Source organism: Nelumbo lutea, chromosome 3 (assembly GCF_056320005.1).
Source record: "Nelumbo lutea isolate HS-2025 chromosome 3, American lotus-T2T, whole genome shotgun sequence".
NCBI lineage: Eukaryota > Viridiplantae > Streptophyta > Magnoliopsida > Proteales > Nelumbonaceae > Nelumbo > Nelumbo lutea.
In genome coordinates this window covers 2,742,250-2,769,972 of record NC_142686.1, presented here as the reverse complement: position 1 = coordinate 2,769,972, position 27,723 = coordinate 2,742,250, and the positions used below count along the sequence as shown (strand labels likewise).

The window sequence follows — 27,723 nt, the reverse complement described above, 5'->3', positions numbered from 1 at the left end:
GGGAGATGGGAAGAAGGAGAAGAGAGAATAATAGTGGATTGCTTCATAGTTGTCGCTTTGTTTAGATCTGTGCTTCTCTTCCTAGTCGCCACTCTATTCGGTCGAGAAAAGGATGAGGGTGAATACTGGATTGCTTCATAAACTTCTCCCCCTTTTTGTATTTTCCCATTCCATCCCTCCATCTTTTCTCATCCCATCCGAATCTTCCCAAAACCAAACAGAGCCTAAGACAGTAAGACCTACACCACTGCTCCTCTGACAGAGTTGATTGCAAGTGTGGTATTCTTATTTTCTACAAAAGCCCAAACAAGCCCAATTAAAAAAATAGTGAATAGAGATAAAAGAAGCACAATGATCCAACTAGTTTTTTCCTGAGTTTTGAATCATGCTATGGAATAAGAATAAAATGAGAGATTTTGATTGGGAAACAAAAGATAAAAACAACAAAACCAACATGGTATTTTTTTTCTCTATTCCACTGAATTATAATAGAGTTGCAATGAGATGTTGAACATATGATGAGAAAGAGCTTCATAAAATTTAACCCTCTTTCTCTTTTCTCTTGGTGGTATTTATTTTAGTGCATGAAATGGATAAGGGGGAACTCTCTGGTATAATTGCAAAAGTGATATGTAAATTTATCTGTTTAAAATGCTAAGTCTTAAAATGATATCAAAGAGAAAACGAGGGTCTATTAGAGAGAGAGAGAGGGGCTTGGCTATGATTTTAGAGGAGATGTTGCATAGTTCAATTGGCCATGACCGTGACCTCAAAAACAAGTTGGATACCCATCTCAGATCCCTCTATGAAAAACTCAGATGTCATATCTTTTAACCATGCGCTTGATTTAGGTCTCAGACTTTACAGCGGAACATATTATTTCTTCATATAAGTTGGTTCTTTTTTGTTGGTAATTCATATGAGTTGGTTCGTGAAAATGAAGTATTGAGGGTGGGAAAGTCTATGGTGCCTGAATGTGAGATCGGTTTCAGTTAGTGCAAGGTTTATTTGAACACCTTTTACAGCCTTACATTAAGAATATCTATGTACTTATATGCACTTTATTTCATAGCGAGATACTTTCAGTGGAAGTTTGAGAAAAGCTTTTTGAACTGTGTGAGCATGGGCTTGCACTGACTGATGCCGGCCTCACTGAATGCTGCCTTTCTTCTATACTCGATAGATGGGTGACTGAAAAATAAGAAAGAGGACATCAAATGGGGGATTCAGTTTGAAGTTTCTTTTAGGGTTATTTTAGCAAATTTTATATGATTATCATAAATAAGGGTAAAGTGGGTATTTTGAAAAAATTAATGTATAATAAGTCAAATGTTTTTCGTGTGGTCAATGAGGGAAGGGAGGCATGTGTTGGGTTGGGTTTTCCAAAAATTTAGGGGAGATTTTTGTTAAAGTAAAATTTCAGGGGAGGTTTTTATATTTTACCCTTCTTATTATTATTCTTTCCTTCGTTTGACCTAAAAACAGGAAAAGAACATCTCAAATGGAGTTTACATAGATCGATTGGATATTTGGTTTTCAGCTACGCTCTCCCCGAGTTTCTCCGATACGCCGCACAGAGAGGATCTCTCTTCCTCTATCTTATCTCGTCCTTGGTTGGGGTTCCGTTTGGGGGGAGGGGAGGGTTTGCCGAGGAAAGGGCAAGCGATGAAATCCTTGAAGAAACTGCGAGGATTCACACTGAACAAGACTGATGCCAAGGGCAAAAGAGATAACCAGCCTTCCGCACAGTTGGATGAGCTCGCCCAGGCATCTCAGGTTCTCTTTCTTGTCTTATCGCTTTCTCTCTCTCTAGGTTTTCTCTTTATTACAGTCTTCATGCTCTCTCAGACTGGCAGCGTAATTGTTTGATAAGCATGAAAACACAATCGCCTACTCGGAATTTGCAGGGTTTAATGGAGCATAATTCATCCTCAGTGTTTTAATATCAGGACACTGACATTTAGAAAATACTAGAAACAGCAACCATAGAAACTCAAAACACTCTGTTTCTCGTTATCGTTTCCCTTGACTTCTCATGCTTTTCCCCCACCCTCTCTCTCTCTCTCTCTATCTATTTATCGGTTTTTCTCATTTCTTTTGACTGGACTACGGACGTCTAAGTTACTAGCGAAATATTCCTCTGGATCTATTGCAAGTTTGCAACTGCGCTGTGAGGTTTGTGATTGAAGCCCAGTTCAGGATCAACGGTCTGGTACGATAATCTGTCCTATCGGGTCCATGTCCTCCCTTGGTTAGCCTTGGGCTTTCTGGGTCTAATAGTTTCTCCTTTTCTGTGCTTTTCATCTGTTCCTCATGGACAATTGGTTATTTATCACCCCCAAGGCTTCTCTCACAGAGTGACAATATTGCTCTGCCCCAAATGTATATTGACGAGTTAAGAAACAATATATCCATGAAATGAAGGTAGGAGAAATACGAATATTGAGATGGATGAATGAGAAAACTAGAATAGATAGGATAAAAAATGACCACAGACCATATCTGTTGGAATTTAGGAGTAGCCCCTATAGGTGATAGAATGAGGGAAGTAGGCTAAGTGGTTTGATCATGTGCACAGAAGATCATCTATGGTTAGACCTATTGCAAGTTGAAGAGTCTAGAAGAGGTAGAGGTGGGCCAGAGAAGATGCACGTTGAAGCGGTAATAAATGATTTGAGGGCCCATATTTAAACAATGGATATGGCGCTGAATGGAACAGAATGAAGGAACAGGATTAATGTGGCCAAATACATATAGTTGGGTAAAGCTTTGTTGAGCTGAGTTGTGCTCTCCCTTAAGATATGTGGATGAATGTGATCTTATATTTAGGATAATGCCAAAGATGTCACTTGGTAACCTCACATTATCTCATGAAACCAGCAGAGGAGAATAATTGATGATTTTGAACAATAAAAAAGACACATGGTATTTGATCATGCTAGAAATCGATGATTTGTACCTGACTCTCACTTGGTATTTGATCATGCTAGAAACTTGACAACGAGGAGAATAATTGATGATCTTTGAACAATAAAAAAGACACATGGTTTGATCATGCTAGAAATCGATGATTTGTACCTGACTCTCATATGTACTCCAATCACTTCACCTTACTGGATGTCCAAGTGTTGGAATCAATACTGATCCAGGGACTTAAGCATGGAATAATTAACAAACAAGAAAGGGATAAATTATTATTATCTGTGGCTGCTGCCCTCTTCCAACCTTTTTAGTTTCTACAACCACTTGTCTAGCAAGGGAAATTTGATGGGGACTTGGATAAAGGTAGAGCCGTGAGTTAGGTATTTTGTAGGAGACATGTAGTCAAGTATGGTTTCTAGGTTTTGAAGGTTAGAGGTTTAATGAATGGGTTTTTTGAGAGGAAATATAGGCTGTGTTTGGAAACGGTGCAAATAAGTGTGAATGCAAATATGTAGAGTGTAAGATGGTCCATATAAATTGCAAAGTTGGGTTAGTTTTGCACTGACAAATTTACCTTCTTACCAAACAGACTTTTAGCTGTAATGGATGCAAATATGAATTCCAATAAAGCACATGCCTTTTTTTTTTTTTAAATCAAAAGCCCACTTGAATGGAAATTTATTTATTTTTTATTGATGTACTTTTACATCTTATTATCAATGTAAATATTTATTGGAAAATGTGTTTTCTGTCATTTGTCAATGCATAAATATAATGTTGCCAAACACAGGAAAAAGTGAACCAGAGTGCAAATTTACCCTGAACTGGGATTTACACTCCATTTGCATCGCTTCCAAACATAGCCATAGTAAAAAATTCGAAGTTTTTTTTTATTTAAAATAAATAAGCATATGCAGAAATTTCAAGAGAGAGGTTTACTGGTGGAGATTTGAGTAATCTTGAGAATGAGGGGGGATCCTTTAAAAGGATTGAGAAGGATCATGGAGAAAGTTAAGCTATGGGGGTTGACTGGTATATGAAGAGGTCAATTTATCTGAACTCTGAAGTAAGATATCTTCCCAGATTTGTTCTTTTTTGGTAAAGCTAATAAATTTGAAGAACATAAAGAATTCTGATGTGATGAGATAAAGGCTTTCTCATTGATTAAATTGCTGCTCTATTCAATTCTTCAATTAAATCAGTGAAGAAGAATAGTAACTTTTTTTAGTGAGTAACTGCAGAATTTTATTAATTTGGCAAAAGTGTGATGATTTATAAAATCCAAGAACAAAATGAGCTGTACAGTCTGCAACCGTCTACGCCCAAAACATTATCCCATTGACTTATGAGAGAATATGAAGTTTAAATTGAAAATGGTAAATTGTATTTGGGAGATAAGTAATCAATTTTGACAATTGTCCTGGATTTTATTCTTTATATTTAACCTGAACTAATGGTAATGCACGTGGAACAAGAGGCAAGATTCTATCCCACCAACATGAAAAGGAGTAAAAGGGTAAAAGGCACAGTAAAGAGAAAAGTAAAAAGAAATGAATGTGTAGAAAGGTTATTATCATGGCTTGGTCCTTCTAGGTCATGATATTTTATATAAAGGGAGCATGATATACTTTTTTTTTTTGATAATGAGCATGATATACTTTTTGGTGAATGATTTTGGAGCATCCTTCTAGGTCATCATGTTCTTTTGGGGCATGATTTGGGCACATCCTTTATTTTATAAAGGGAGCACACCCCTAATCACTACTCAAAGAGTACATGGCTTATTGATAAAAAATAGAGTACATGCCCTAAGGCTATGTTTGGTTTGAAGGAAAAGGTAGGGAAAGGAAGGGAAAGACAGGGAAACCTACACAAGATTTGTAAAGGTTTCTCTACCTTTCTCTTCCTTTCCCTACTTTTTCATTCAAACCAAACACAGCCTAAAAGACAAAAGCACCCCCATGTTTTGACTTCTCTAATAAAAACTAGTGGTTTCTTTGCCTCTTCACCAGGGATATGCCCAGTTTATCACAAATGGGAAATGTCCTAATATCTTCCTGTGCTTTTTACATGTTAGAAGGACCTTATCAAAGTTGAAAAAATAAATAAATATATATTTCTTTGCTTTATAAAGTTATTTTATCTATCATTTTGCTTTTTCAGAATGTTTCTCAATCTCTTTGTTTGATTTTGTTGTGTTTATTAGGACATGCAAGACATGCGAAACTGTTATGATAGCTTACTTTCTGCAGCTGCTGCAACAGCAAATAGTGCATATGGTATGTAATTTCTTGTTTAACACTTGTAACTCTCTAAAACACCTTTTAAAGAAAATCTCCCATAAGTCACATCTAATGTAATGAAACAGGAGATATAATCTTAAAATTTGTAGTAGCGCATGTATTATGATATGGCAATAGTAAATGCCTTTTTTTCCCCCCAAAAGAAGGGCGAACATTTAAAATTGGATCAAGCATAAGTCAAATATTTTTTTTCCTTAATAGAACATAATGAATGATGTGTAAGGATTGCAAAGTTATCCCAGGGGATAACTACACAACATAGATCAGTTGTGGCAGATGTGCGCATTAGGAAATGAAAGAGAAATAGGTGTCTAAAAATCAGGTGGGAAAATCTAAAAGGAGAAAAATTAGCACAATTTAGAGATAGGTCGATAGTAGAAGGAAATTGGGATTTATGTGTAAAGACTAATGAGATGTGGCTTGAAATGGCAAATTGCATAAAGAAAGTTAGCAAATGATGTTTTAGGATAATAATCTAAAGGAAAACGGAAAACGGGAAAAGTGCTAAAGAAACTTGGTGGTGGAATGAAGATGTTTAAAATATAATTAGGTTAAAATGAGCATGTTATAAAGATTGGCAAAAATCTAAAAATAGAGAGAGGCACGGAATGCAATCAGCACAAAGAGAGGCACGGAATGCAGCCTCCCTTAAAATAACAGTTACTCCAAGACTAAACAATTGTACGGCAGCCCAAAATAACTGTTCCTGAAAGGTCCCTTCTTTAGCAAAAACATCTGATAATGCATTTGCTGATAATCTCACACAATGAAATCCCATTGTCATATCCCTTGTTTTTTAAGAAAAAGTAAAGTATAATTTCATTAACAGAAACATAAAACATGTACAACAAGCCACTGTACATAGGGGTATACACAGCCGAAGCCCATGCAAACCTATAACCTGAAACAGATTCCCAGTTTCCCACATGGAGAAGACCTAAGTTTGTCTACCCAATCTTCTTCATCCTTCTCTTCTTCTCTCCTACCTTCACACCCAAAAGAAGCTTCAATGGCTGTCACCAGCCAAACAGAGTAAAATGCCCCATCTGCAACACCTCAACCTTTGGGGAACGTCTTCTGGTCTTACATGGCTTAGACTAACAGCGGCCGAGTGCAGATCTTTCACAAAGAAACCATCCAATTGGGCCTTGCACAGAGAAACAAATGGAGCAAAATACTTATAATTTCCAGAGATTTGATCAACAACTCTGTCTTCCACCTGCAGAGTTTTGGACAATGGATTCCACCTGAACACAGTAATATTGTCAAACTGCATTTGAAAACATGTTGCATCAACCCCAACCTCCTTACCTACCACTGCCAAGAGAGCCTTACACTTCTTGAAAGGGGTTAATATTATGGTGGATTTCAACTTTAAGCCTCTTATAACACCATCTGCAATTCTCCTTCAGTCTCTTGGTGGTTCTTCAGTAACCACTACTAGCTTCTCCCAATCAACCTTGGCAGCATTGGTGGTTATCCTATTAGATTGATTTGATAGCTTTCCCATATTCTTAAACTGCTGCTGCTGCTGCTCCTTTCCTGCAGATTCTTTGCTCGGCTTCTGAATTTTCTCTGTTGACTCCACCCTTATTGCATTTCTCCCATCCATAGCATGAAATCATTCAAAGCACCTAAGATCTCCTTCCAACAGCTGCCAGATTTCCTTGTGGGAAACAAACTAGTTGCTTTTTAAACCGTTGCTGCTCCTTTCCTGCAGATTCTTTGCTTGGCTTCTGAATTTCCTATGTTGACTCCATCCTTGTTGCATTTCTCCCATCCATAGCATGAAATCTTTCAAAGCACCTAAGATCTCCTTCCAACAGTCGCCATATTTCCTTGTGGGAAACAAACTAGTTGCATCTTCCTTCCTCCAAAATATTCAATGAGCACCAGAAAGCTTCCCTTAGCATTCCTTCTCCTTTCTGCCACATACCTCCTACCATCTTCGGATCTTCCTCTGTTGAGCCCTTACACTCCATCTTTCAACTTGCTTGGTTGCTTTCCCAACCAAATCCTTAAACCATGTTATCACATCTTTCTCGACCAGGAATACCATTGCCATTCTCATATCTCTAATTTTCAAGGCTGTCTTCACTTTCACCCTGAAGCTTTCCAAGAGAAAATGCTTTGCCTTGATCTTCAAAGGTCTTCTCCACGTGGGTGGGAATCTGCCTGAACTCACCTATTGACTCCATCTCTTTGTGAAGAATTGTTCTGTTGCATGTTGAAGGGGCTAGGGCTAGATCATAAAGGATATGGGTGGGTTGAAGTAATTTGAAATAATTAAAGTGCTCATAATTTAACAATGGATATGACATTAAACAGAATGGAATGACAAAACAGGTTGGCAGATAGCTTAGCTAAGCAAGGGGTTCAAAGAACACATGTTTTGGACTCATTTGTAATTTTGTTTTGGGTCAGCTTACTAAAGTTGGTTTCTTTCACAACTTCTTGTTGTATCCGTAATTTTTTCTAATTAATGGAATCATTTCAGAGTTGCTGATAAAAAAAAAAAGACAAAACAGCATTCATGTTTTTTTTTAATCAATAACCGAATGAGAATCATTAAATGAAATTACGAAGAGACGAGGGGAGATAAACTTTCTTAGCTCCCCCCAAAAGGTGAAAACGAAAATTACAATATAGCCAGAACAAATTGCTTCTGCCCACCCCTTGCTTGGCCAAAACATCAAAACAGGATTCATGTTGCCAACTCCATATAGTTGGGATAAGGCTTGGATGATGTTTCTACTAATGCATTTGCTGATTGGTGTCCCAATTCTCTAATTGGACTCCTTACCTCTTTCATCGTGTTCCTATGCTGCCAAATTCCTAAGGTATCATTTTGTAGCCTGCTTATATTTCTGTAATTTAGCTGTTTTTCTATTCTCAACCCTTGCAGGACAGCTAATAGCTACACTATGGTTGAATCTCCTTGACCTATTGGACCAGAATATATAGCCAATATGTTCCCATAATGATTTCGGAACACTTCACCTATACCCAGTCTGCCAGGATCCCCAAAGCTACAACCATCAAAATTGAGTTTTATTTGGAATATTTTGCCGAGAAGTCCACGTCCATGCTCTAGGTACTCTTCTTGTAGTTGTGGAAGCAACCCAATTCCAACCTTTTGGTTGGGCGAAATTGGAATCCATTCCCATTCCCTCCCTCTCCCTTGGGAATGAGAATCCAGTCCAGCTGATTCCAATTCTGAATCCGATTCCCACCTGAACCAAACAGGTGGGGGGATGGACCATTCCAATTTCGATTCTGGTTCTGATTCTGATTCCAATTGCAAACCAAACAGACCCTTAAGTTTTTACTCAGTGAGCAATCTTTACTCTTATGTTTTCAATGAAAGCCTTTTTGGTGAGAGGCCTTTCATTGAAGATCGTAGAATTCCTTTCCTCCCATAGAGACCACAAGACTACTGCCCTTGTGGATTTGATTGAAAAAAAGTCCAAGAACAAGCTTCTTTTATCAGTTGGTGGATTTCACCTGCAACCAAAAGGGGAGAAGAAAACTTCCCAGATGCAGGAAGCCTAGAAGTGAGCTGACAGGATATCAGTAAATGAAATGTAGTTTCAGAGCTTGCCTTGCATAAGAAACACATAGTAGGATAAAGATACCAACCCTTCCTTCGAAGAACATCACATTTGCTGATATTAAGGTGGAAAACCTCCTAACAAAAAGCTCTAATCTTAGGTGGAATTTGCCTTTTCCACATGGCTCCAACTGGAAAATAGATACTTGGATTGGAGAGGATAAGAAATAGTTGACTGTAACCAAATATAATCTGATTTGTTTTGATAAGAAACAGCAAAAACAGAAAAAGAAACAGTGGAGACTGGAGAAGAAGAAGAAACGGAAAGATAAAAAGAATAAGAGAAGGGTTGCAGAATCTAATCTGTCATGCCGCCCCAAAGATTGCTATTTATATTAAACAAATGAAAAAGACTATATTGACAGGACTACCCCTGCTGCCAATATGAAAGAAAGAAAAGATTAATGGATAACATTACAACTAATAGCTAACAACAAAAAATAACAAAAATAATAAATAAACCAGCGGGACCACAAACTAATTAGCTATTTCTCTACACCCCCCTCAAGTTGGGAATAGATATTCAATATTCCCAACTTGCGTTAATCTGTCTCTAGCTTGACTTTGATGACTGCTTTGGTGAAGAGATTGGCAAATTGTATATTAGAGGAAGACATACTTCTTGAGAAGTAACTCCCTCTCTCTCTCTAATGAAATGTCGGTCCACTTCAATATGTTTTATTCTATCATGCTGTATTAGGTTATGAGTAGTGTTAATGATAACCTAGTTATCACAATACAACTTCAAGGATTTTTCATACTCAATTCCCAATTCTTCAAGTAGGGATCTCAGCCATAGCACTTCAACTACACCATTAGCCATAGACCTATACACTGCTTCAGCATTGGAGCAAGAAACAACACTTTGTTTCTTACTCCAAGAAATAAGATTTCTTCCAACAAGAGCCCACTACCTTGAAGTAGATTTCCTATCATCAATACATCCTGCCCAATTTGCATCGGTGTATATTTCTATCTTCATATAACCATTATTCTTGAAGATTATATCTCGGCCTAGACACCTTTTCAAGTAGGCTAGTATTCTTTCAACAACAAAGGCACATTAGCATGGTGTACTCCTCTTGTTTGAATCGTAGTTTGAAACCAAACTTCTCCTCAAGAGGATAGATGGGGCGATTCAGGTGAGATCCAATGTAGATTCAACTTTCTATTCACTCGTGGGATCCGGGCGGTCTGGGGGGGGATCACCATGGCTCCTCTCTTCTCGAGAATCCATACTTCCCTTATCAGTGTATGGACAACTATCTCTCGAGCACAGGTTTAGGTTCGGCCTCAATGGGAAAATGGAGCACCTAACAACACATCTTCATCAAACCATCACCCATTAGTACAACACCAACATTATTTGATTCCAAATTCAAAGCAATGCCTATCGTACCCTCTTCAAATTCTTCTAATTCACCTGCCATTACTTCATCAAGACCATGATTTAGCATAAGAGATGTCAGGGTGTGTTAGGCAAAGAGAAGTTTCTCACAAGTTGTCGATACATACCTTTTTTTATAAATGATACATACCTTTATTTTAAGAGGCCTTTTTCTATACTTATCTTATGATTTTGCTCAATGGGTGTATCATCGGGTTTAACCCTTAAATTTCTAGTTTCCTTTAGGAGATCAAAGACATATTTCCCTTGGGAGATAAATATGCCATGCTTGGACCTAAACACTTCAATTCACAAGAAATATTGTAACTCACCTAGATCCTTTACTTTAAACTCTTGACTATGTAACTGCTTAGGGGAATTCATTTCATCAATATCACTCCTTGTAACCACAATATCATCAACATACACAATTAGGAGAGTCAAGGCAGAGCCTATTTTAATAAAAAGAGTGTGATTAGACTAGGCCTGTACATAGCCAAAATTTTCCAAAGCAAGTATATATCTATCAAACCATGCTCTTAGAGATTGCTTCAGACTATATAAAGCTTTCTTCAGTCAATAGACTTTCTTACTGGCATCTGTATCATAAAAACTAGGAGGCAATTCTATATACACTTCATCTTGTAGGCATCATTCAGAAAAGCATTCTTAACATCCATCTGGAACAACGACCTTGAGAAATTTGTAGCAAGTGACAACAAAATTTTGATGGTGTTCATTTTAGTGACCAGTGCAAAGGTTTCCAATCAATACCATAAGTTTGTGTGTACCCCCCTTGTACCTTTCAACTAAATTGTCCACATTGTATTTTACTGTGAATACCCAATCCATACTAAATAGGTTTCTTCCCATTCGGTTGATCCATTAATTCCCAAGTATCATTTTTTTACAAGAGCATCTATCTCAACCTTCATTGATTCCTTGCACTTAGGCATCATTAGGGCTTCTTGCATTGCTTTGGGAATAGGTATAACACCAATGGAAGCCAAAAAGGATTTATCTGATGATGAAAGGAGGTCATAAGAAAGAAATTAGGAGATGCATTTAGCAGTAGATGAGGTGAAACAATGCTTCCCTTTTGTGAAGTGGTCAAGAGCATCTGAGGGAGGTTAAGGCTTAGTGGTGGTAGCAGGTATGTCATCTGCAACAGTAGTGGATAAAGGGGGTGTAGCACCTAAATCTAGTGCCATAGAGGAGATTGGAACTGGATTGGATTGCTAATTACTAGAACCAACCTGCCTCCACCATCGTATGTGAAACACCCTCAACTATTTGCACTTTTGACAATTCCCTTTCATTAGATGCCCCCTCCCTTTTTTTTTGATAAATCTCATTACACTCCCCTTTAGTGACTGGAATAAGCAATGAGACTTCCTAAGCAAAAATAAAAATACCCTGCTCACCACTCTCCCCCTGAGATGAAACTTTAGGATAATAAGGTACATTGATAGGCCCCAACTATCCATTCGGGCCCACAACATGAGACCCAGGCCAAGACACACATCAACCAGGCCCAACACAAGAGAAACACATGATCACCCATGTGCAACCTCCACTGAGGTTCGTTTACGTGAGGAGGCCACGTCCCTCTAGTTAGTTAGCAGTCATAGTCTAGTCCATGTGCAGGGGAGGCTGAAGAGAGAGTATAAATAATTGTAACCCCCCATCTATTCGAGGCATGAAATGAAATAATCCTTTAGTCTTCTACCGTCTCTCCCTTCTTCCTCTCTTCCTCTCTCTCGTCCATTTCAGGAGGGTGAGCTCCCTCGAACCAGCTCAGATTCTCAGAATTCAAAGTGGTCCTATCAATTGGTATCAGAGCCAGGTTGATCCATGGATGCGCGGATGACAAGGCTTGAAGGCAGTCTCAGTCGTCTTGAGGGAAGTCTGAGGAACCAGAAAGGAATTCTGGCCGAGCTAAAGATGATTTTAGACAGGCTTGGCACAATGGTCGATTCTCTAGAAGAGCGTAGTTGCCAAGCTCCTTCTGTCAACACTCATTTCGGAGAAAATGGAGGATCGAAGTTGATTGAGAGCATTGGAAAGCCAATAACGACAACGAGATCATCATCAGGAGTTGAGACTTCAACCCTAGCAACGAGCTCAGCGATGTTAGGTGACAAAATAGGGAAGGTGGTACAGAAGGGCAGTGTGAAGACTATAACCCTATCCATCATTATCCATGTAGCCTGACCCCTGGTCCCTATTCTCTTCCCTCTCACTTTCTCACTTAAATTGAGCCTGTCCATACCCAACCCAAGTCCGTTTCAGTTGTTCAACCTCTGGTCATCATTTTCATTGGCGGCAACCATAACCTGACCTATCTCACCATGCTACCTGAAACCCGTCTCTGTCCACCCTCCAATTTTACAGATCCCTGTTCTTTTTCTTCTTCCATGGCTCCCTAGTGACAACCATGAGTTTTGGTTCATTGTTGGAGTTAGGCCCAGTGGTCACAGAACCTTCGACCACGAAGATTGCATTGGACGCGTGCTTGTATCCACCAAGTTCTTACGATGTCGGAAGATTCTTTCGATCATTGACAATGATGCCAAAATAGCTAAGGCAGATTCAATGATTTGGGTTTTGGTTCCAACAAGACCTCTAGACACAGGTCAACAACGAAAGGGGGAAATGATAGGTGATGGTGAGAATCCAAGCATCTTTAATGTAGTCGTTGTTCACCTTGTCCATTCTAGCATCTCCAATGATGCCATATCCTATATCTGGGTGGATATTGTTGTTTTGAGTATGTTCAGGCAGTTTGGAGTTGGATTAATTAGTGATCGTCATGTTGCTACAAAGAAGAGATTTGTCATTGTCTCAGCCTCAACTACGTTCTCACCAAAGAAGATGAAATATGAAGATTTCTGCCATATTTCTTCTGTATGTACGGAGCAAATAGGTCCAAGGTGTCGGCGGTTTTTCAGCCCTTCAAATTTTATAAAGATTGAGAAAGACGAGTCTGGAAGAATTTCCATCCTGTCGTTTTACCTTTATGTGATGTGCACAGTTTCCCTCACTAAGGCAATAATTGATATGAGCGAGCTTGACGAGGATTTTGATGGTTTCCTTCACTCTCATGAAATGGAGGCCTACATTAGAGGTCTTATTCCTAATCTGGCACAACTACGAGGTAGGCCTGCAGCTTTTATTCAAATGAACTGCCGCATAGCTGCATGCAAATTTTTCTTCTTTTGTGATCCTCATAGGCGAGGTAAAGCATGCCTAAAGAAGGTACTACTTAGTAATTGCCTCCAGGAACTCATGGAACTACACCAGGAAAGTGAGGAAGAAGTCACTGATACTGAAAAAGCTGAAACTAGTTCTCATCCACACAACTGATATGTGATATGTTTCTTGCTCTGGATAAAGTTTTGAATGGGACATTGAGAATATGCAGATGGTACATTGACAGAAATATTCATGGAGCGGGCATTTGATAAACGTGTTCGGCGTGGCAAAATTGGTGGTGGTGGTGATAATGTACGGGAGATGGATTTTGAAAGTTTCCTTGACTTTGTTTTGGCCCTAGAAAACAAAGATACACCGGGAGGATTGACATATTTGTTTCGGTGTCTTGATCTCCATGGAAGAGGGTCCCTTACAACAGCTGATATCCACACACTTTTCAGAGATGTACGTCAAAAATGGATCGAGGGAGGGAACTACAGGCTGCACATTGAGGACGTAAGAGATGAGATATCGAGATTCCTTAAATTGCATTTGCAGAGAGCACAACAGCGCATGGAGTTGGCCTATGACCGCAATCACCGGGAGCTTGAATTGGTAGTTGGGGATTGGGTCTATTTGAAGCTCCAGCCTTACCGGGAAGCTTCAGTAGCTCGACGAGTTTGGCATAAGCTAACTCCCAAGTATTTTGGCCCATTCATGGTGATTGAACAAGTGGGACAGGTGGCTTACAAATTGGAGCTTCCTACTTGCGCGAAATTGCACCCGACTTTCCATGTTGGTATGCTGAAGCCTTATCTAAGCCCTACAACTAAGGTCAGCCTGACCCTTCCGCAATTCTTAGAAGACGGGGATATACTGGTTGAACCACGACAAATCAGGAATGTAAGGGGGTCAAGATAGACAAAAAGTTACACAAGCAGGCCTTAGTCATGTGGAAAAACTTGTCACCAGAAGTTGCCACTTGGGAGGACTATGACAAACTAGAAGATCAGTATCCCCATGTAAACCTTGAGGACAAGGTGTTTTTTGAAGAGGGTGGGACTGATAGGCCCCAACTATCCATTTGGGCCCACAACATGAGACCCAGGCCAAGACACGCATCAACCAGGCCCAACACAAGAGAAACACCTGATCACCCATGTGCAACCTCCACTGAGGTTCATTTACGTGAGGAGGCCACGTCCCTCCAGTTAGTTAGCAGTCACAGTCTAGTCCATGTGCAGGAGAGACTGAAGAGAGAGTATAAATAATTGTAACCCCCCATCTATTCGAGGCATGAAATGGAATAATCCTTTAGTCTTCTACCGTCTCTCCCTTCTTCCTCTCTTCCTCTCTCTCGTCCATTTCAGGAGGGTGAGCTCCCTTGAACCAGCTCAGATTCTCAGAATTCAAAGTGGTCCTATCAGACATTTTTAAAGAAGGTAACATCCATAGACACAAAACGAGTCCTAGAGACGGGATCATAACAGCAATACCCCTTTTGATTTTGTGCATACCCAAGAATGATACACTTAACCGCCTTAGGATCAAATTTAGAATGGTTAGTCCAAGGATTTGAACAAAGCAAGTGCACTCAAGGTCTTAAGGGGAATAGTGAACTGGTCCTTATTAGGATACAACAAGTTAAAATGAGCTTTCATGTCTAAGCCTGTGAGGCCTTGGTGTGTTTTGGTTTCTTGCAATAGACACAAAACACTTCCATCTTTTCCTCCTTCACTTCTCCTTATTTTTTTGATCAGAAACAATAACTTTCATTAGAGATAAACTAACCTGAAATACAGAATTTAACCCTTATTAGAAAAGGTTGATCCAATAAACATCAAACATTACAGCACTGCCCAAAAAAGACTCTCCCTTGCAGTCCCTTGTTTTGCTAGGGCGTTAGCAAAACCATTTGCTGATCTCCTTACCCACTTGAACCAAACACCCACCTCCCTTGTTATGCTAAGAATTTCCCTTATCAGCTGTCTATATTGCCAAATTCCCAGCTGCCCTGATTGCATCCACCCAATTACCAACTTGGAGTCTCCCTCTATCTCAATCTGCTGTAGCCCCAACTGTTTGGCCAGTTTTACACCTTGATGTAGTGCCAAGATTTCTGCTCTTAAGGAATCTCCAACTCCTACTGGACCTGAAAACAAAGCCATTATCTTGCCTTCATTATCTCTGAAAACACCTCCTATACCAGATGGGCCTGGATTACCTATAGAGCTTCCATCAAAGTTCAGTTTCAACCTTTGTTGTGCCGGTGGGGACCAAACTTCCTGTATCATAGCTTTGGAAGTAGTGGTAGATGCCACAATACCCCAACTTCTATAAATGTCTTCAACTGAGAAATCCTTAAAAAGATCACAGGATTTCAACCAATGGATAACCTTAGTAGTTATTCATTCCACAACCTCTTCCTTGGATCTACATCTGCCTTTAAAGATCCTATTGTTTCTTTCCTCCCACACTGACCACAATACAACAGCTCTAGTGGCTCTCCACATAATCCTTCCACGAACCGTTGGTTGCCTGTAAAAAGTTGGATCAAAGAGGTTCACCACGCTTGAGGAGGGAGTCCACCTGTAGCCAAAGAGAGAAGAGAACCAAGACCAAATAAAGAACACAAAGGGACATGAGATTAGTAAATGTGAAATTGTCTCACCGGAACCCAAACAGAGGCAACAAACATGGGGGGAGAGGCACATATTTGGCCTCTTTTTCTGCAATAAATCCAAGATGTTGATTTTTTGGAGTACCACTTCCCTACAAAAGGCCTGAATTTTAGGGGGTACAGGGCTACCCCCACCTTTGAAGGAAAGTTCCCTACAAAGTTAGAGGTCTGAAGCAAAATGTTATAGAAAGAAGAGCAATTGAAAAAACCAGAAGGGGAAGGTTTCCAAATTCTGCTATCTCTACAGGACTGATCAAGAAAGGCTTCCCCTAACTGAGTGATCAAATCATCAACCATCCCCATTTCAGAATCCTTCACTTCTCCTTATCACTTCCAACTTCAACTTTATAGGTGCTAAAGCTGATTCAGGAGGTGGAATCTGTATCATAATCTTCCTTCTACTCTCCTCACTATGTACTTGGAGTAGGCTTGAGACAAGGTGATACTGACGATGCTATTTCAACTAGCTTCCTATATGTTGCTCTATCCTTTTGGCTCTCCCACTCAATTGTTTCCAAGTGATCTATCTCATGCCATAATGATTTTAGGGTGGAGAAGTAAACTAATACAGGTTTCTCTCCCTGTTTAAGGTTCTCATCTCACGTTTTAGATCATAGGTACTAGCAACATTAAGGGGATGAGAATAAGTTTCTTTCACATTACCCCAAATTTCCTTACCAAGTCATAACAAGATAATTTTCTTGAACCCACTTAACATGAGATGGATTCTCCTTTGCTGGTTTTTATGTGTCTCCTGTCACATATCCCAGCTTTCCTCTTCCTCCAATAGCCATCATGGCCGATTGAGCCCACTCCAAATAATTTGTTCCATCAAATTTTTACCGTTGTAGTTTGAAAGGAATTGCTGTCAACAACACTTCCAGTCCCCACAAGTCCTTCCCCATAGGATTTAGATCCATTGCCAGTTGTCTCCATGCTGAATACATGCCAAGAGAATCACAGGCTAGTAAAAAACAGCACAATTTGACTCTTTCCCACACAAACCAGTCCTTTCAAGAGCTGTTCAACAACCCCCAAAACAGAAACAACTCACAAACCTTTCCTGGAATCCAAGAAAAAAAGAATAACAGATGAAAGAAATTGTTTGCAGCCAGTAGTTGATGACCCTCCAGCTGAAACCCTAGAATCAGCCCTGGAGAAAACCTAAAACTGATAACTGCCCCCTCTAGAGGATTCCAAAATACTTCTTCAAAAAAAAGAAGATTTCAAAATACTTCTGATATATGTCGATCTAAATAAAAGTATGAAACCTACCCAGAAAAATCTGAGCGCCATTTCCAATCACTGATTTAAACCCTAAAACACAAACTTACCTATTTATCACTGGGTAATTCTCCAAGATCTCATACCTTGGACATCTCTTGTAATCTCCAATGATCTCCAAGAATCAGGTGATTAAAGCTGTAATCTCCAGGCCTAGTAAATTCTCATTTAGCCAGCTGGATCAGACCTACATGAGAACTCTAATTGATCCTAAACTTGCAGAAATAAGAGAAACGGGGGTGCAGAAATATGAGAACTCAAAGATAATCTGATTTGTTTTGGTAAGAAAACAGAAGAAAAAGAAAAAAGAAACAGGGGAGAAGAAGAAGAAGAGGAGAAGACAAAAAATAAGAGAAGGGGTGCAGAATCTTATCTGTCCTGCTGCCCCAAAGATTGCTATTTATAGTAAACAAATAAAAGAGATTATAATGACAGGAATACCCCTTCCGCCAATATGAAAGAAAGAAAAGATTAATAGAATGATAACCAGTGGGATCACAAACAAATTAGCTATTTCTCTACAGAAATTGTAGAAAGGAGCATAAAAAAATATCCCCCGTAGGTCCACTGCTCAGATAGGCTTATAGGAATTAGCTTTAAAAACAAAAGGGAAGATAGGCTTATAGGAAGGGAAATCAAATATGGTACCATCAGTAGCTTTCAAGGAGAGGTAGAAGCAACCCTAGAAGAAAATCCGGCATCCCAACCATTTGTTGACATGCCATGAATGCAATTGATAACAGTATGCCAGATTCTAATCTTCTTCCAAAGGAAATCTCCAAATCTATAACATCACTGAATTTCCATTTCCCAAGGTTCAAATTGAGTCCCTATTTCCAGTAGGTCTAAATATATATAAAAATTGTAGCCCCTTGACAATCTTTGAATGCACCTAATATGCCTAATGGCCCTGGTTTCCTGAAGAACAATCAGCTGGACTTAGATGGGTGCACTTAGGAGCTGGGCACCATTCTTGAACTGATGGGTACATTTAGTATCCTTGAATTATTCCATTTCATGGATCCAGTAAGACACTCTGATAGTGATCAGCTTGATTAGTACATCTGGAGGTTGTGCCCTTGTTAGGGCCCATCAGATACCAAGGGAACCTTGGGTACTCTACCAGGCACGGGAGCTCTTTGAATCATGTGTATTCACGTAAGCCATGCCAGCAAGGGCAGATCTGAGTTAGTTATCAGATGTGAATCAAGACCATTAGAAGAATCAGCTCTTATAGTGGTGCTTTGTACGTGAGTGAGTCAAGATAAATAGAGCTCGCCTCACTTCTTTCACATTGAACAAGAATAACCATTCTCCATTTTCCTTCTTAGGAGGCAGAGCTCCCTGGAAGCAGCTCCTGAGTTGGGCAGATCCCAACAGGTCTATTCTTGTACCCAAAGATTCTAATACGCAACTCTTCCTGGACTGCTCAAATAACAACTTTCTTCAGGGATCTCCACATAATCCTACCATTCTGGCCAAGAAATTGCCATCTCAAGTGATATTGATGGTTTGATGCACTTGCAAGTGGAATTATCCAAACTTTACTTAACTTCTGAAATTTTCAAGAATAACCATGGATGGCATGATCTATGGGACGGGAAGGAGTGATGAACTTTTTTTAGATGAGTGAGAAGGAATGATGAACTTATTCAAGTTCCAAATTAAAAGTCCTACTTTTAGTTTTGAACTAGATCATGATGATTTATGTACCCATTTCCTGTTTCTATTTTGATTGTAGACTACCTTAATTTCCAGCAACAACTTTATATTTAAGAATTCATTTAACTTAATTTTATCTATTTCAGAATTCTCAGAGTCACTGCGGGAAATGGGTGCTTGTTTGCTTGAGAGAACTGCTTTGAATGATGATGAAGACAGTGGTAAGTGAATCAAGAATTTATTTTGTTGCAACCTATATGTGAACATTTGAATGATTAACAGGTGAATCAATGTGATTGACGATCACATCTGGAAGATTGCTACCTTAGAAAATTTGGTAAGAGAATCCAGAGAAGCTTTATTTATCACGATTCAACGAAATATTGATGACCTCTGTGTTGGGTCAAACTGTCATATTTTGAATTTTGATAATGTCACTTGTGATTGACGATCACATCTGGAAGATTGCTACCTTAGAAAATTTGGTAAGAGAATCCAGAGAAGCTTTATTTTTCACGATTCAACGAAATATTGATGACCTCTGTGTTGGGTCAAACTGTCATATTTTGAAATATGTCACTTGTGTATCATAAAAGAATTATCATGCACAAGATCCAAATCTTGTTTCTAATTGTTATGCATAAAAAAAAATTATTATGCTCTTTCCTTATCAGTGTTGTAAACATGAGTTTTGCACTAAGAAATATCAAATATCTGCCTCTAACTTTGAAGAATTCAAATGCTGAATAACGTTTCATGAAAAATATTTGCATAGATTGAAGAATCAGTGTCATATCTGAGTGGTAAAGATATTTAATTTGTTGAGTTCTAACAAAAAAAAAAAACATTCTTGACAATGAGAACCTTGAAGTATGATAGCATCAATGAGTCTTTATGAATTATACTAACAAAAGGAAGTGTGTTATTTCATTTTTGGTTTTCATAATTGTTAGCAAAGGTTTCTAGTTTTTCCCTCAAGTGGTACCATAGTTATCAGGGCGCCTAGGCACCCTTGGCTGGGCGCCTCACCCAAACGCCTTGACAAGGCGGGTGTCTTTTATAATATCATTTATATTGTTCTATCTTATTAATATATGTGTTAATACATTTTATTATAATAAAGTTCTTTTTTTCTATTCTCTCTCTCTCTCTAATTAAATAAAACAGAAACTCCATCTTGTTTTTTTTTCTATTTTACTTTCCGTCATGAATATTTATTATATAAAGTTAATAACCTTCTTTAGCTGCTAACTAATATGAATTTGCTCTATTAAATACTTATTATAGTAGTATTATTTTTGAAAATAATGAAATTAATATATGTTAAAGATATTTATCTTTTAGATGTGATGATTTGCCACATTTTTAGAGGAAATTTGATGTTCTTAATAAAGAGAATTACTATTTTTTCAATTAACATACATGCTGAATGGTATATAAAACTAGGAAACTAGCCAAAAGTCAGTTTTTTATATTATAAAATTTGTATTGCCTAGGCGAGGCCTAGGCACCCCAGTGGTGCCCAGAATCGCCTAGACACCTTGAAAACTATGAGTGGTACTATACTGTGACCATTCTTCGTACAGAATTAAAGAAAAATTCACTACAAGACAAGTGATAATGTTTTCAGTTTAGCCACTTAAGCTGTTATCAAATGACCCATTAGATTTGAAAGTTGAATTCTTTTTTCTTGATAGCATTTCAGTCATTTTGTTATTTGGATGTTTTATAATTTCCAATCAATTGTTCTGTAACCATGTTTGCTCGTATCCAGGTAGAGTTCTGTTAATGCTGGGAAAAGTGCAGTTTGAACTTCAGAAACTTGTTGATAATTATGTGAGCTATCAATTGCATGCCATCATTTTAAGACATATGAAGGATACCCTAGACTTGGACTTAGTAATGACTCATGCCTTTTTTTTTTCTCCCATCAGCGCTCTCATATTTTTCAGACAATTACAAATCCATCAGAGTCTCTTCTCAATGAACTTCGAACAGTAGAGGTTTGTTCCTCTTAATACAGGAATAGTTTAATTAATTTTTTTATGCTATTAGCAAGCTGCATCACCTTTTTTTTTCCATTTCTTCTTATAAAATAGTTGCCTTCTTCATTTCTTCTGTGCTGCCAGAAAATATTTACTAAAACAGAAGACGACAATAAATGTGCATAGGAAATTTTACCCCAAAGAAAAGGGCAAGACCAAACATGAGAAAATAAAGTTTTTCAATGTACTTCATTATCTGTAACCCTTCTGCCACCCCATCCCTAGGAAGAGATGGCCAAAACATTGTGAGGGAGGCTATGGGTGGGAAGCAAGTGCTGCCCTAAACCAAGAGGGGTGCTAGGCTGTTTTCCTTGTATCAGATTCTTCCATATTATTAATAAATCTGAATAATTACTGATGAAAAATTGGTGGTGTAGAAGAATGAGATATTCAACAGGGGCGATGGATACAACCAATGTTTCAACTCATCATTAATCTGGAAGGTTGGACCAGTCAACCCGTTACCCAGAACAGAAAATGGGTTGGTCTAATCTTAAACCCATTAAATGTTAAATACCTGTTAACTTGGTTAGCTGTTAGCAAACCATTAACCTGGACAATTGAACTATTGACTAGTCCAAACTGTTTATCCAGTGATAGTTCCAGTCAATTACTAACAGTTCTTTATTACTATGTTTTAAAAAACGACCCGGAAAAGGAACCGTTCTGGCCACTGGTTTCCGGGTCGACAGTCCGACCGCCCAGTTCGAACGGACTGCCCATTCTGACAGCAAAATTAAAAAATAAAAACGGTCAAAAAACCGCTGAACAGGTCGACGGTTCGACCACCCGGGTCAATGGTTTGTTGACTTTTTCAACGGTTTTGACCAGATTCCGGGTTTAGGGTAAAACAGAACCGGTTGCCTGGATGGTTCCCGGGCCGAATGGTCCAACCGTCCGGGTCAACGGTAGTTCAAAAATGTTACTTTATTATTAAAATTTGAAATTTAGTTGTGCATGTAACTGTTACATTATATAATTAAAATATTAAAATTCTTGTTACTGTATCTTCCTTATGAGTTACAACTGATTGCTAATTTAAATTAGAAAGTAATGAAGATTGCCAGGGAGGGAATCAGAAATGGAGGGTGAGTGAGTAAAGAGTGCTATGTGGCTGGGAGAGAGGGTGGGGGGGGGGACACTAGGGGGTAGGAGTGGTGCAAAGTGTTGGAGAGAAAGGGGTTAAGATGTGACCAAACTTGATGGTTGAGGAAGGAGGAGATAAACCAAATTTAATATGATGCCAACTACCCAAGTGAAGATTACTATTCTGTTAATTTGTGTTTATTCCATGCTTGCTATAATTAATTGGGCTCATACCTGTCAAATTGAAAAAAAAAAGGATTAACTGGGCCCATAACCCTTCTCCAGGCTTCCTTCTCTCTTTGGTTTGCATTCTATTTCCCACTTAACTAGATTTTTTTCCTCCATCCCATAAGAAAATTCCTATGGAATTGCTCAATGCAGTTTCACACCTTGCAGGAACTCTGGACATTGGTAGGTAGTAAATTGGTAAATTCGACAAGGTAGCTTTGGATAAAGTTAATCTTCCACCCTTAGAGATATAGCTTCTTCTGTAGGTGCCTATCTACTTCTCGCATTTTTGAATGGCAGGGTCCCAAAACTATGATTATTTTAGATTACCTCTCACTGGAAAATTGAGGTATTTTGTTGGCATTATTTTACTCCACAGTCCACAATCCAATATGTTTTGTAAGTGTTCCACTTCCTCGATAATGTGGTGATGAGTCATCACCCCTTACAATCAAGAATACAGAGCTCAAATTCAGTACACATTTCCAAAATTACAGATCTGAAATTCCAGCACTTCCCCTAAATTTCCCCCCAGATCCCTTCTATCGATATGTCTGAATTCTGGATGAACCATAACCCAATCAGCAACCGGCTTGCTTACAGCAGCCACAATCCTATCCATGTTGTAGAGTTTGGCTTCAAAGATTCTTCTATTCCTCTCCTTCCACAAGTTCCAACATATTGCAAAGGGTATGCGGCTCCAAAATACCTTAGCCTTCTTGGATCCCCTCTTAACTTCGGCCAGGCTGAAAAGATTTCTGAGGCAGAATTTGGCATAAAATCAGGTGCCCCAAACATCTTGGTGAACAGTCTCCATAGGAAATCAGCATACTTGCATCTGATAAACAAATGTCTGAGGTTCTCTTGTTCCTCACAAAGACAACACATATTTGCCATGCTGAAGCCTCTTGATTTTAGATGATCCATTGTTAGAATACTGTCCATCGCCAGCAGCCAGGCAAATGCTTCTACCCTTTGGGGAACCGGATTTCCCCATACTCCTTCTGACTGGATTGGATTCAAACTGTTTTTGCAAAGTGGTAAGATAACATGACTTCACTGAGAATTTGCCATTTGAGCATTCTTTCCACCAGAGCTCATCTCTCCTCTGAGGAGAAATCTTCACCTCATTTAATTTTCCCAACAAATTTATGCACTCCACCTCTCTATCCAGCAGAGGCAGTCTGAATTTTGGATTACATATCAGCTGATCTCCCCTTCTATCATAGCAGATAGTTTCAGCCTCAGCCAGCTTATACAACCTTGGGCGCAACTCCATCAGCTTTCCTACCCCACTCCAATCATCCTTCCAAAACCCGATTCTTGAACCATCTCCTGCTGAGAAGCTTACTAGGCTTCTGAATTCCTCATTAAAACTCATAATCCCCTTCCATACACTCACCCCATATGACAACCTTACTTCTCTAGGTTCCCAACCCAACCTTACCACCCCATATTTCCCCACCACCACCCTCTTCCACAAGTATTCCTCCTCTCCCTAACCCAAACCTCCATAACCATTTCCCCAAGAAAGCCCTGTTGAAAACCCTCAACCTTCTAGTCGCTAGCCCTCCCCCCTTCTATACACTCACATGGGAGTGTTCTACTCTATACCTGCCCACTTTGAATCCACCTATCAACCCAGCTAATTTAGACTGGTTAATGAAATTACTCAAGGTATTTGCAAAAGGGAAAGAGGAGTTAATAGTTAGTGTACATGCTTGCTAGTTAGCACACAAAACCAATAAAATAGCTTAGAAAAGCATAGATAAAGTAAAAACTCAATAAAATTAACATTTTAAAATTCCAACGCCTAGGCGACACCTGGGCGCCCTGTGGTTGCCTAGCCTTGCCTTGGCGCCTTGAAAACTATTGCCACCTCTCGGTTGGTCAGATCCAGAGAATTTGGATCTTTGTTTATGAAATGTTCAATTTCTTCTCTGTTTTTGTTCTTTTTGTAGTGGATTTCTACTTGTTTGAATTCTGCTCCAATGATAGGGTTGACATTTGGTTGTTCAAGTATTTATCCTGCTAATACACTATGTGGTTCTCTTATTTGCTGATGCAGGATATGAAGCGTCAGTGTGATGAGAAAAGGTATGAATATTTCCTTTTTATGTTTTCTGCTGCCATGAAGTTAATTTCTTCTCAGACTGGGTATGTGATCTTCAGAAATCTATATGAATATATGATGATGGCACATCGAGAGAAGGGGAGGTCAAAAGGCACAAAAGGGGAAAGTTTTTCTCCACAGCAGCTGAAAGCAGCTCATGATGAGTATGATGAGGAGGCAACTTTATTTGTATTTCGTCTTAAATCATTGAAGCAAGGACAGTCCCGAAGTCTGTTGACACAGGCAGCTCGACATCATGCTGCTCAGGTTCAATTTTTCATCCCTGCTACTTGCTGATGTCAGGACTCTTCTTGTTAGCTGAGAATTGATATACTCTGCTTTACTGCATGCTTGAGAGCAGTTGAGCTTCTTTAGGAAGGCTGTTAAATCTCTTGAGGCGGTTGAGGAACATGTAAAACTGATAGCCGAACAGCAACATATTGATTACCAATTCAGTGGACTTGAGGATGATGATGGGGAGGATGCTGATGATGCTGATGGTTATGATGGTAATGATGATGGAGAGTTGAGTTTTGATTATGGCCAAAATGATCGCAATCAAGATATTGTTGCAACATCAAGGGATTCAATGGAGGTGAGATTTTAATGCGGTTTCCCCCCTTGGTCATGGAAAGCTGTTAGAATGCTTTTTGGAGTAGTATATATGACCATATTTGATTATGATGTTTCAATTCCATTGGCTGGGATGGAGGTCCTTTTTCAAGTAATTTGCTGAAAGCATGGAATTATGCATGGACTAGATTGCTAATGTCTTCTATGTAAAAACAGCATGTACTGGCATATTATAATTATCAACAAGTGAGATCAGTTAACTGCATGGCTTTAATGTGACACCGCATATGAGAGTTTCTTATGCATGCATGGTCATTCATCACTTGTAGTCTGCAATTGGTGACTGGTGGTATCAATTACTGACATGTGACAAGAGAGGGTAATTTTAGTTTTGACAGTTAACAACATTATTCACAATTTGATTCAGTTCAACATCTCATAAAATTTTAGGACATGACTACAATTTTTAGAGCTTTGGTTCAAAAGATAAACTTGCATGGATGTTTTTTTTTTTCAGTAAATTTTCTCATAAATGATTTTGGCATATGAAAATCACTCTTTCTTTTATTTATAGCTTCCTTATTTACAGTTATTTAAATGTTAATTAGCATGAAAGCTTACAGTATTCTTGTGGCATTTTGTTTGTTATTGTATACTATCCTCAGCTTTTGCCACACTTTACCAAAGCATAGATCTTATGTACTGACTCACTGTGCAGCTGGATCAGGTGAACCTTTCATTTTCACAATTGCCAACAGTGGAAATTGCACAGGTAAACATTCTTCCAAGCATACTGACCTCTAGATATGTGCAAGAACCAAAAGGAAAAAAAAGCGAAACACAGACATACACATTCACTAAATTTAATTTGTTCAATGTAGCTTTGTAGCTATAGGCTTTTAGATCAGGTCAACTTTGTTTCTTTTATAGGATTGCGACTTTTGAGGTCAGATTAGGAAATGCTTTCCAGCTTCCAAGATTTGATGCTTCTCTTTTGGTATATTTGCAGGAAAATCCAGATAAAAGCCAAGGAGATCTCCATGCTGTTAGGGAACCCAAGGCAGGGAGCCAGTCTGCCCCAATCTTAGCGGAGAAGAAATTTGATCCATTTGAAAGGTCGCAACCGTCAACACAAAAGTTTCACACTTATGTACTACCCACTCCAGCAATGCTTTCTGGAACAAGCAACCCAGTAAGCCAAACAATGCCAACAAGCCAGGGTGGACGCATCCACAATCTTTGGCATTCATCCCCGTTGGAGCCCAGGAAGAATGAAAATGATTCCAAAGATGAGAAGTCAGGATCCAGCATTTCAAAAGTGCAGTCGGTGCTTAAAGAAAGTAACTCTAATAATAACTCCATCAAGTTGCCCCCTCCACTGCGGGAGGGGCTTTCAGTACCACAGTCTGATTCCCATGCTGCTTCTGATACTAAAAAGGTGAAGAGACAAGCTTTCTCTGGTCCACTAACGAGTAAACCATGGTCAACCCGGCCTTCAATACCCCAACCATCCTCACCTCCAAAGGTATCCCCAAGTGCTTCACCTCCTCTCACATCTTCGCCCAAGATAAGTGAGCTGCATGAGCTCCCTAGACCCCCAGTAAGCTCACCCAACAAGCTCACAAGACCCTCAGGTTTTGTTGGTTATTCAGGTCCCTTGCTAGCGAGAAGTCAAGACCATTCTATACCAAACAAAAAGCCCATGATGGCCTCAAATGCAGCATCTCCACTTCCAACACCTCCTTCGGTCATCCCTAGGAGTTTCTCTATACCATCTAGCAGCCAGAGAGCAATTGCATTGCACATGGCCAAGCTGTTGGAAACTCCTCAAAACACAGATAACACTGAAGTTGCTTCACCTCCTCTGACACCTATTTCCTTGACAAACATCCAGCCAGCATCAACCACTTCAGAGGTTACCCAAGGTGGTCAAATCAGAGGTAATTTGAGAAACCCCACCTGTTGATTTTCCTTTGAATTTTTAACATAGTAGGTGATACATTTTGTTTGGTTACCCAACGTATGTATTTCTGTTTTTGTTCTACTCGCTTATTGTACATTCTTAAAGTTACAAGTTATTATATTTATGATTCTGAGAATCTTCCACTGGTGCAGGTGGCGATTGAGTTGACGCACGTGCTTGCGTTTGGGAATTGTGCAATTCCCCTTGATTTTGGCCTTGGCCAGTCAAGTGTGATGACCCCATGTTTCAGATCTCTCTTTTTTTTTTTTTTCCTTTTTTCGGGGAGGGGGCCTGTAAATATGATATATGATAGTGCATTAATTTGTTTCTTGTTTTAATTTTCATCTTTTGTTGCCAATTTTATGATGAGAACTCGGCATCAGTGCATTGAATAATCGTCTTTTGTTGCCTATTCCATCAGATGAGCAATTTTGTTCTCGTACTTGCTTATCAATGAGCCTTGTATTATTTATTTTTGTTTTTACCTGGGTTTTTTTTTATTTTTTGGTAGTAAACCCACAATCGAATGATTAGAAGCCAGACGCTGTAACCCTTGGGCCACGGGCGCTCTTTTAAACATAAATTTTACCTTAGTTTTCATGACAAGTCTTGAATCTTTCTAGTGGTTCCATGACATCTCAAGGCCTGGTGGCCCTGGACCAACTTATAGAT

At 39.1% G+C, this 27,723-nt stretch overlaps 1 protein-coding gene across 1 annotated transcript; it reads left to right on the top strand.

Moving 5' to 3' along the window:
• The first annotated feature begins 1,139 nt into the window (after nucleotides 1–1,139).
• On the top strand, nucleotides 1,140–27,466 carry LOC148862378 (hydroxyproline-rich glycoprotein family protein). The gene is made up of 12 exons (XM_088978398.1): nucleotides 1,140–1,372; nucleotides 1,429–1,776; nucleotides 5,129–5,201; nucleotides 19,190–19,264; nucleotides 20,818–20,879; nucleotides 20,978–21,046; nucleotides 24,471–24,499; nucleotides 24,575–24,782; nucleotides 24,877–25,110; nucleotides 25,807–25,860; nucleotides 26,098–27,028; nucleotides 27,204–27,466. Exons 2-12 carry the CDS (start codon nucleotides 1,666–1,668, stop codon nucleotides 27,212–27,214), a joined length of 1,857 nt encoding a protein of 618 aa, XP_088834524.1. The 5' UTR covers nucleotides 1,140–1,372; nucleotides 1,429–1,665; the 3' UTR covers nucleotides 27,215–27,466.
• The last annotated feature ends 257 nt before the right edge of the window (nucleotides 27,467–27,723 follow it).

Coding starts and splice junctions, on each gene's coding strand:
- LOC148862378 (XM_088978398.1), top strand. CDS start 1,666: ATGAAATCCTTGAAGAAACTGCGAGGATTCACACTGAACAAGACTGAT. Junction 20,880..20,977: donor AGAAACTTGTTGATAATTAT/GTGAGCTATCAA, acceptor TTCTCCCATCAG/CGCTCTCATATTTTTCAGAC. Junction 24,783..24,876: donor CTCGACATCATGCTGCTCAG/GTTCAATTTTTC, acceptor GCTTGAGAGCAG/TTGAGCTTCTTTAGGAAGGC.